The sequence below is a fragment of the Melospiza georgiana genome, chromosome 26 (genome assembly GCF_028018845.1).
Source record: "Melospiza georgiana isolate bMelGeo1 chromosome 26, bMelGeo1.pri, whole genome shotgun sequence".
NCBI classification, from domain to species: domain Eukaryota; kingdom Metazoa; phylum Chordata; class Aves; order Passeriformes; family Passerellidae; genus Melospiza; species Melospiza georgiana.
The window spans coordinates 4,405,983-4,416,680 of NC_080455.1; the positions used below are offsets into that span (position 1 = coordinate 4,405,983).

General features: G+C 50.6%; 1 protein-coding gene across 1 annotated transcript; it reads right to left on the reverse strand.

The window, feature by feature from the left end:
- Positions 1-3,011: 3,011 nt before the first annotated feature.
- F2RL3 (F2R like thrombin or trypsin receptor 3) lies at positions 3,012-5,428 on the reverse strand. Its single transcript, XM_058040962.1, has 2 exons — positions 5,353-5,428; positions 3,012-4,081 (listed from the first exon to the last, which is right to left on the reverse strand). Exons 1-2 carry the CDS (start codon positions 5,426-5,428, stop codon positions 3,012-3,014), a joined length of 1,146 nt encoding a protein of 381 aa, XP_057896945.1.
- Between the last annotated feature and the right edge of the window lie 5,270 nt (positions 5,429-10,698).

Here is a 10,698-nt window from a genome sequence, read left to right on the forward strand (position 1 = left end):
TCCTGGCAGGCTATTGTGTACACACACAGGACTGGGTCAATATTTATCCCTGGGTAAATAACAGGCCTACTGTGAGCTGCAACAAGATTCCTTTTTTATTTTCTTTTCTTTTTTTTTTTTTTTTTCCTTTTATAAAACTCAAAACTGCACAATACAAGCCCTGCTTGTTTGCTGGTTCAGGCTGCAGCTGTTTGGTGCTGAGAGTTGAAGGATGAGGCATTTGGTCACCCTGGTGATGGCTGTGGTTGCCTTCATCCAGGAGCTGGGACCTGTGCTCAGTCCTCAGTCCCTTTCTGGTGTTCCTCTCCTCTCTCTCACCCATTGTACACCCAGTGGAGAGATATTTGAAGTAATTTGAAATGTATTGGTCCTCTCACAGATCTTTGGGCACTCAGATCTCCTCCTGGAGATGAGGAGATGAGGGTAGGGAGCTCCTGCCAAGAATCAAACCTGGCTTTCTTCACTTCCCTCGGGCTGTGGGACATGTAATGTCCTAATTCCAGCTGCAGACATCCCCCTGCTGCTGCCAGGTAAATAATTCCTGCTGGTGGTGCCAGCCCATCAATCAGGGCCTTGTCTGAGAGATCTCTGTGCCAGTGCTGGAGGCAGAGGAGTCTGGCTTCTGTTTTACAATTCAAAGGGAAGCCAGAGAGCCCTGGACCCTCAGAAGGCAAAGGCAGAGCAGCTTTAGTGTCCTCAGAGCCAGACAGAGCAGGGCAGTGTGTGGGAGGGGATGGGACAGGATTTCTGGATCCTCACTTCACCCCCAGCCTTGGCACTTCCAGTCCCTCTGCTCTTGGCAGCCTCTGCCTCCCCTGCTCTTGCTGCACCAAACCAGCTCCTCTTTGTGGCTAAAAAAGAAAAAAGGTGATTTTATTGAAGGAAATGAGTCAAGGAACCTGCAGTTCCACCGCTGTGGTTGCCTTTTCCCCCCATCACAGGAATAAAGGAGGTCTCTGCTCCCTTCTCCACCCCAGCTGAGGGTCCAGAGCTTTCCCCTGTCCCACATTTGCTATTCATGTTTCTTGTAACCATCATTCACTCTTATCTAGGGGGGAAAAAATCATAGATTATTTTTTCTCCATTGTTCAACATCCTGCTTGGAATACAGAAGCTGTAGGACTGGATCCCTGAGCAGCACAGCGGAACAGATTCAAAGCCACTCACAGGCTTAGACCCAGCTCTGCTCAGTCTCCCTCCTGTCCCTGAGAGCACAAGGACATCTCAGGCTCCCATTTTATGTACCTCAGCCAGGCAGTTTAGACAGAAAGATTGGTTTTATTTTTTTATTTTTCCACCAAGGAAAAGACCAGCTGGGTGCTGGAAAGCCAAAGCCAGCAAGGCCAGCAGCTGCTGCTGCTGCTGCTTTGGGTTATTTCTGGTTTAAAGACTTTGCCTCCCTCTATCAGAGATATTTCTCCTTTCCTTTTCCTGATGGTCCCTCACTGCAAAAGGAGAAAAGTGCCAGTGGGTTTGTAAGACACAGAAATTGCTTCTTCCACCGAGTTCTGTGACTGAACAGCTGCAGCAGTGCTAGTTATCAGTGATTGATGCTTGCAATCCTTTCAAGGAAATGAATATTTATATATTTGTAACTGTACATTATGCAGAGTAATCATTACCATGGTATTTATTTTAAAGCAATAGTCCCCCTTGTTCTTTCTTGTCCTGTGTTTTGGTCTTGCCTCTTCCCCTCCTTCTTAATCAGCCTCAGTAGAAAGCAAATACCACAAGAATGTTCAGCTTGCTTGAAGAACATCCCTGACACACCAGCACTTGCTTTGCTCACACTGACTGTTGACATTTAATGCACAATAACCTGGTTTTCATTATTGTGAATAGAGAAACTCTTTAGAAAACCTCTCCCAGCCTGGCTTTGGGTTTGGGTTTGGGGTTTTTTTTAAGTCTCTGCTGTTTCTGAGTGAGTGCCCAGCACCTGGAGCCCAGCTTTGTGTTTCCCCTGCCTTTTGCCCCCACAGGTACACACAAACAGCTCTCTGACCAGTTGTTGGTTTGTTCACACACATCTTAGCAAGTCTGAGTCCAGAAAAGTGTTTGTTTTAGATTCTGATAAATATTTTATTAAAAACTGATTTTAAGACAATCCTCTCTGCCTCGTATTCACACTTTATGTTGTCAAGCCTGTGCTGGGAAAACGAAAGAATTAAGGAGCTCTAAAGAGGTTTATTGCTCATTTCTACCTGGCTGCTCTCAGAGCTGTGCCCCAGTTGTGTCTGAGAGATGAGCAGGCTGCATTTTGTCAGATTTGCAGCAGGTTCCAACAAACAACAAACCTGAGCACCTCTTTGATCAGAGCCAGCTTTTGGCTGTGGGTGACATTGCTCAAAGGGAGCGTGGAGTACCAGAGGCTTTACTCCATTCCTACTTTACTATTTCCCTTCATCAGACATCATTTTTTCACAAAATCCATTAACACAACCTTTGCCTGAAAGGAATGATGGATGCCAAGGGTGATTTGCAAAAACAGGGATGAGTGAAGAGGATTTTTACACCTTTTACCAACAGTGGGCTGACATTGCTGACAAATCAAGCCAAGAATGTTTTTGCTACACAAGCCAGTGTTCTGCACTCTTTTGACAGACTGCTTTAGTTCAGGAGAGTAGCTTTTGATACATTTAGAAATCTGGGGCTGCAATGATGGGTCTTCTTCAGTTTTAGGGGAAGGGAATATGCATTTAAGGACGGAGAACAAGCCAGGAGCAGAACTAGCAGGGAGAGTTCTGGAGGAACACCAGACCCATCTGAGGAACCTCCCTGGTGGTGTGTGAGCAGCTGAGAAGCTGCAGGCAGTGTCCCAGTGCAGGACGGATGTGTCCAGCACTCAGCCTCTTGTCTGGGCAAAGAACCCCACAGCCTGGCATTATTCATTCTTATCTGTGCAAACAGGGAAAAGCACTTGGCCCCAAAACGCTGTTCTGGGTGAAACTTGTGGAATTCCAGTGCTGAATTCCTCTTATCCCCTCTGTGTGCATGATGAGTGCCCTGGAGGCTCACACCAGCGAGTTCTTGGAACGGGGCAGCGTTTCCTTGGAGGTCTTTAGGGACGTGGTGGTTTTTTTGCTGCCCCTGAACACTCTCCTCTTTACCTTTTCCCGAAAATCCTCCGACACGTAATAATACACAAAGGGATCAGCACAGCTATTGAAGGTGCTGAGGGCCAGGCTGACCATGTAGCTGAGGTACAGCTGGCCGTGCAGCCTGGAGCAGGGGCTGGAGTAGTGAAGCAGCAGCAGGATGTTGCTGGGAGCATAAAAAACCACAAGAGTGACCACCATGAGGGCCGTGAGCTTGGCGGCGTGGCCGTAGCGGCCTCCCCCTCGCAGGAGGACGCGCAGCACCGCGCCCGAGCTCAGCACCAGCAGCACCAGCGGCAGCAGGAAGGCGCAGGAGATCAACACCACGAAATAATAAAAGTAAAACCCATCGTCGTCATGCCTGGGCAGCACGTCGTGGCACAGCGTGAGGCCTGCCCCGAGCAGCGGGTAGGATTGCTGCTGCAGGGTCAGGGGCAGCGTGAGGGCGGCGGAGCAGAGCCAGACCCCGGCACAGGTGCTGGCGGCCAAGGTGGGAGTGCGGAAAGCGCGGGAGGAGAAGGGGTGAGCCACGGCCAGGTAGCGATCCACGCTGATGCAGCTGAGCAGCAGCACGGAGCAGTACATGTTCCCGTAGAACAGCGCCGTGGTGAGGCGGCACAGCCCTTCCCCGAAGGGCCAGTGGTTGCCCAGGAAATAATAGGAGATCTTGAAGGGCAGCACGGAGATGAGCAGCAGGTCGGCCGTGGCCAGGTTCATCAGGAACACGGTGGGCGCCGGGCGCTCGGCCCGCGTGGCCAGCACCCACAGGGCCAGGGCGTTGGAGGGCAGCCCCAGCAGCAGCACCAGGACATACAGACACGGGATGAGGCGCACCGTGATGGCACTGCCCAGCTGGGCACGGGTGGCCTCGGGGATCAGCAGGTAGGTGACGTTGTTGACCATGGCCTGGTCCCCCGGGATGGCTCGGGGACAAGGGGTGACCTCTGGAGTGCTGGGCTGATCGCTGGTGCTGTTCTGGGAGTAATCTGGGAGGGGAAGGAGGCCTGTTACTCAGGATGTTACACACTCAGCCTGTTACTCACTCAGGATGTTACTCGCTCAGCGTGTTACACACTCAGACTGCTACACACTCAGCCTGTTCCTCACTCAACCTGTTCCTATTCAGTCTGTTCTTCACACAGCTTGTTCCTCACTCAGCCTATTCCTTACTCAGCTTGTTCCTTACTCAGCCTATTCCATACTCAGCCTATTCCTCAGCCTGTGTTCCTCACTCAGCTTGTTCCTCACTCAGCCTATTCCTTACTCAGCTTGTTCCTTACTCAGCCTATTCCATACTCAGCCTATTCCTCAGCCTGTGTTCCTCACTCAGCTTGTTCCTCGCTCAGCCCATTCCTCACTCAGACTTTACCTCACTCAGTCTGTTCCTCACTCAGCCTATTCCTCACTCAGCCTGTTACACACTCTGAGCACACAGCTCACCCCAAAGGCTGCTCTTTGTCTTTTCTGTTGTGTCCCTACAACTGGGAATATTCTGGAAAGGCTGTTGAGTGACAGGCACAAAAAGCTGGCAGAGTTAGGCGTGCAGGAGCCACCCTCAGCCACCTCTCTGAGAACAGCCCTGATTCCTTTGCCCTGTGGTTTCCCACAGCTCACAGTGGACTGTGATGCTCTACAGCTCTCAGCAGGCCTAGGGATCCAGAGAGAAATTCCCGTGTACAACCATGAACAGGCCTGGGAATCCAGAGAACAATTCCTCTGTACAGCCATGAACAGGCCTGGGAATCCAGAGAACAATTCCTCTGTACAGCCATGAACAGGCCTGGGAATCCAGAGAGAAATTCCCTTGTTCAGCCATGAACAGGCCTCAGAATTCAGAGAGAAATTCCCTTGTTCAGCCATGAACATTCCTGGGAATCCAGGGAACAATTTCTTTGTAAATTCATGAACAGGCCTGGGAACCCAGAGAACAATTCCTCTGCTGGGCTTTCACAACAATCTGTAGTTCTGGACCCACTCCAGTGTAAAGTTGTGGCTCTGGGTGTATAATTAGCTGAAGATTTAGCTTTTGAGTCCTTTCTGGTATACTACTCCTCTCTTTTTCCTTTCTCTTTCTAGTTTCTTCCACCCCACCTTCTTTCTCTGCTGTATCACCTCTGTTCAACAAGAGCCACACGAAGCTCTATCAGAGCATCCTCCCATGTGAACCCATTACAAAAAGGGACTTCAGGGCTTTTACAAAGCTCCAAACACCCAGCACTTTAACAAGAGGCAGCTTTGACCCAAAGCAGACACTCACCATCATAGTCTGAGGCCAGGCAGAGTCCCCAGAGGGCCCAGCAGAGCAGGAGCTGCCTGATCCCAAGGGTGCCCATGGCAGTGCAGGGTCTGGCAGAGCCCAGAGCTGTGTGGGAGCAGCAGCAACAGCAGCAGCAGCAGCAGCAGAGGGACCCTGCTTACGCATTTCCTGCTCCTGCTGCTCCTTAACCCTCGGAAGGATGAGGGGATGGAGGGGCTGGCACCACTGGACACCCCCAGCGTCAGACTGGGACTGGGAGGGGCTTGTCCACCCAGGCCTGAAGTGTTTTAGGGCTGCACTTCACCCTCAGAGTGAGATGGTGGCTCAAGTGACTCATCTGGGTCTCCTTCCTGCTCCGGAATATTCCTGGAAATAACAAATGTGGGGTTTGGTCTGCACGTAAACAGAACCCATGCAGCTCAGCCCATGGAAATGCTGAGCATTCTCCACTGCAGAGACCTGAGTGGCTCTGTGGGTGAGCTGAAGTCTTTTCCTCAAGCCTGAGTCACAGCATTTGCTGGTACTACAAACAGGGAGATATCCCAGACATCAAAGCTGCAGACCACACAGATCTGCCAGTGATTCCAGGGGGCTCCTGCAGGACTCGTGTTCTGGCAGTGGAAGGGTTTTAGTGTCAGCCTTGCAGCCTTCAGGACAGGCTGGGCCCTTCTGAGTTCCCCTTTATTCCCTTTTATTCCCCTTTATTCCCTTTTATTCCCTTTTATTCCCCTTTATTCCATTTTATCCTTTAAATTCCCTTTGATTCCTGGCTAAACAGCACCAAGCTCCTGCACCTTTTACTGCAGGGGATGGTTAAAAGCCCTCTGGTTTTTGGAGGACTTTGCACTGGAAAGCAGCAGCAGGAGCACCATGACACACCAAGGGTGGGTGGCCCAGAGAGGAGAAGCTTTGCTTCCTCTGATAAAGCACTGGGACAGGGAGAGCAGCTCCAAGCAGCAGGAAAGGGGCCTGCAAAGGGCACTCAGGAAGTCCCTGCTGGTGGGGAGATAATGGGGAGCTCCAGCCACTCCTGCCCCACAAAAAGCTGCTTTTCCCCACAGCTGAGCAGTCCCACCCTGCACAATCCCCACTGTGCCTGGGATAAGAACCCAGAGCAGCGCAGGGAGCTGCAGACAACCCAGATGATGCTGGAACAGGGCCTGGCAGAGGCTAAATGAGCCTTAAGACCCTTTCCTGCCAGGTTCCACCTGCTCCAACCCCCAGGCAGGTCCCTCCTGTGCTCTGCTCTGGGAAGCTCCTAAATCTCTTGGGTAGATGGTTGTTAATTGCTGCCCTGAGATGTGCAGGGTGTCTCTGTTTCAGCCTGTGTGTCTGAATAACGAGTCTGGACTCTTCACTTTTCACTCTTGAAGTCATTTATTAATTCTTATCTATAAAATTTTACTTTCTGTTCACCAGGGCAGCCACAGGGCACTCTCTGTGTTGTCCTTTTATACTACAAACTACCTATAACATATTTACACTTAATTCCCAATACCCATCACCTGTGTTAGACAGTGCACTTCTACTCTAAACCAATCCCAAGGTGCCAACATCACTGCAGAAAATGGAGAAGAAGAAGAAGAAGAAGAAGAAGAAGAAGAAGAAGAAGAAGAAGAAGAAGAAGAAGAAGAAGAAGAAGAAGAAGAAGAAGAAGAAGAAGAAGAAGAAGAAGAAGAAGAAGAAGAAGAAGAAGAAGAAGAAGAAAGGCAGGACACACCCAAGTTCCTCCATCCTGTCCCCATAACCCCCATACCAAAAATCCTAAAATCTACATTTTCACCCCGTGATCATTTTATTATTATACTATTTAAATTTCTGTGACTTTCAGGTCCTCATACAAAGCTGGTAGCTTGCTCCAGAGGTCACAATCAAATCCCCAGGTGCTCTGGGCTGTGTGCCAGGGTCTCTGAGCCCCCCAGCAGGGTTCTGGGCAACTCTGGACACCCAGAGGGATGCACTGAGTCCTGACACCTAAATCCTCTCCCATCTCCTGTGTCAGAGCCCCAGTGTGGTGTGGGTCAGTGGGGCAGGAGGGTGCTGGGCTTTGGGCTGTGCTCTGCAGGGAAGGAAGGAAGGACAGGAGCTGGAGCCCAGGCAGTAGGAACTGTAAATTTGGTTTGGCAAGGCGAGGAGGAGCAGCTCGTTTCTTTCTCCTCTCCTCATGAATGGCCTCTTCTGTGAAGGTTGCAAATCTGAGCCTGGCTGCTGTTTGATGAGATTCTTCTATTCCAAGGAGAAAATGATCCTATTTCCTCTGCTTTCACCATATTCCCACATCCCTGTGCCGAGCGTGTCAAGAGGTGGAGTTGCACTGGCAGGGAGAGGGAAGATGCAATGTTAGATGTTTTGCTTTTGTGATTCTCTCAGGATTTATGAACCATTGCAGAATGACTCATGTGGCCACATATTTTCCATGCCTCAGCCAGGATCCTTTCCATGCTCTGTATGCAAAAAATTAGCCATAATCAGGTTCAGATAGTGTGCAAATCACAGCCCTGCTTCCTATGGGCAGGTCTCTGGAGTGGAGCAGAGAGGGGTTACTCATCTCTGTATCCTTCATTTTTCAGATGCTGTGTGATCTTTAGTGACTGCCTTAGATGCAGAACAGCTTGCCTGAAAATTCTGATGCCAGAGGTTTGTCACGGCTTGTTAACATCTCTTTAAGTCGTGTGATCCCTGCCCTGTGGGGTAACAATTTGGTTTTAAAGTAATTCATTGTGCAATAGATCATCTCCCGGGAGCAGGGGCTCTTCCATTCCGTGGCTCTGAAGCCAAAAGATGTAATGCTGGAAATCAGGCTGGGGATTTCAGAGCTCAGAGGGAGGGTGCAAACCCCACCTGGCCTGTCCCACACATCTTGGAGGCTTGGAAGAGCAAACTGTGGTGGGTAAAGGATGGGATTCACTGTGGCAGCTCCAGGGGGTTCCTGAGCAGCAGCTTGGAGCTGATTCTGCAGGTTCTGCACATTCAAGGTGCCCTAAAATCTCTGACACAGGTCCCCTCCTTCTCCCTGGGCCATCCTGAGACTCTCCATGGCTCCAGGGAATGCTCTCCTCTCCTCCTGCTCATCCCGCATCTCTCCTGATCCTCTGGGATCCCACCCTGGGTGATCCCAGACTTTCTCCTCAGCCTCACCCTGCTCAGGGAGGCTTCTCAGAGCTGCTTTTCTGCCTGCTGGCAGTTGTCACTTCACACCATAAAAGTCCATGTGAAGACATTTTCCTGGAAAATTTGAAGCTTATTAACACCCCTACAGCTCAGTGCTCTGGAATAGCTTTTGGAAGGGCCTTTCTCAGTAAAATAGTGACACCTGGTCTGACACAGCCTCAGCATCATCATCATCATCATCATCATCATCATCATCATCATCATCATCATCATCATCATCATTCCTTCTCAGCATCAGGACCCTTTGGATTCATTCTTTATGAAGAATGAATCCTCTTTAGCACAGGTTAGGGGTTTAGTTAACTAGGAGTTTAGTTAACTTCTCTTTAGCACAGGTAAGGAGTTGCCAGATTTTAATTTAGTCTGTAAATTGAATTAGTTAGTTCTAATCCAGAGGAATGGTTAAAACATGAAGAAAACCTCAATTTGTGTTTGCTCACCAGACTCTCTCACTGATGAGAGAACCCCAACTCTCCCAGTGCATCCCTGTGATGAGGAAACAATTAAAAAACATCCTATAATGTTAAATGCTGAACTCAGGTTTAACAACTCTGGGTTTAATTGTGCAAACCATTTGTACCTATCCCATCCTGCAAACCTGAAGGACGTTTTTAAGCTGTTTGCTGCTGTCCACTGAGAACTCCAAGAGCTCTCATGTCACACCTGGCTGTGCAGCTCAGGGAACATCCCCTTTGTGAGAGGACCAAGAGAAGACTTGCAAAGTGCAAAAGTGGGCTGTGTCCTCTGAGACCGCCCCCCCACCGCCATTTTAATCCAATTATTCTGTGCACAGAGGGTTGTTCTGGGGAGAACAACACTTTGTTTCCCTGTGACTGAGCAGGGGGCTGCCCAGAGAGCAGAGCTGCCTTTTGTTATGGCAACGGAAGTGTTGGGGATGATGTCAAGGAAACTCCTATCAGCTCTGGGTCACATCACTGCAGCTTCATTTGCAAAATCCACTCATTCATTTGTCCTGCGGAGCTCACAGGGAACACACTTAAACATGTTATTAGCCAGGAATTTGGGGAGGCTGAGGGAAAGGCGGGTGGAGGGTTATTTTCATGGTTGCAGTTGTGTTGCCTTAACCTGTAGCAGATGTGCTGGTGGGGTTGGGAACGGGGATGAGCCCCTTCTCCTGAGCCCTGCTGGTGTTCCCTGAGGGGCTCCTGGGGCTGTGCCTCACCTCAGAGGTGCTGCTGGGCAGGAACCAGGCTGCAAGGAGTCACTGCCGGGCAGGACACAGCTCCAGAGCTGGAAGGATCCCACAAGGATCAAATCCAGCCCCTGGCCCTGCATCTTTGTGACACAGCTCTGAGCCTGGGCTGGGAAAAGCTGAAAAGGTCACAGAGCTGGGAGGGACCCTCAGGGATCAAATCCAGCCCTGTCCCTGCACAGACATCCCAAAAACCCCACCCTGACACCCCTGAGGGCTCTGTCAGTGAGGGGCTGGGAACACAAACCCTGTGAGGAACCGCTGAGGGAGCTGGGGGTGCTCAGCCTGGAGAAAAGGAGACTCAGGGGTGCCCCCATCGCTCTCACAGCTCCTGAAAGGTGCCTGTGCTCAGCTGGGGCTGGGCTCTGTCTGCAGCAGCACTGACAGAACCAGAGCACACAGCCTCGAGCTGCGCCAAGGGAAATACAGGTTGGATATCAGGAAAAAAATGTAGTTCGGGTATTAGGAAGTTGGTGAGATCCTATCCTATAGGTAGGATATTCGGAAAAACCTAATTAGGATATTAGGAAAAAAAATATAGGTTGGATATCAGGATAAAAGGTTTTTACAGAAAGGGTGATAAAGTTCTGCAATGGCTGCCTGGGCAGGTGGTGCAGTCCCCATCCCTGGGTGTGTTTAACAAAGCCTGGATGTGGCACTGGGTGCCAGGGTTCAGCTGAGGGGTTGGGGTTGGGTTGCATTTGATCTTGAAGGTCTCTCCCAACCCAGTGATTCTGTGAATTCTGTGTCCAAACTCTCCTGCAGCTCTGGCAGCCTTGGCACCATTCCCTGGGCAGCCTGGGCAGTGCCCAGCAGCCTCGGGGGGCAGAACCTTGCCCTGAGCTCCATGCCAAGGCCTGGCACAGCTGCAGCCCTTCCAGTGTTTGCTTTGAGAGCTCTCTGGTGGAGCAACTCTGCCACCCCCTGGGCTCCCTGCTGCAGGAGGGGTTTTGGTGAGTGCA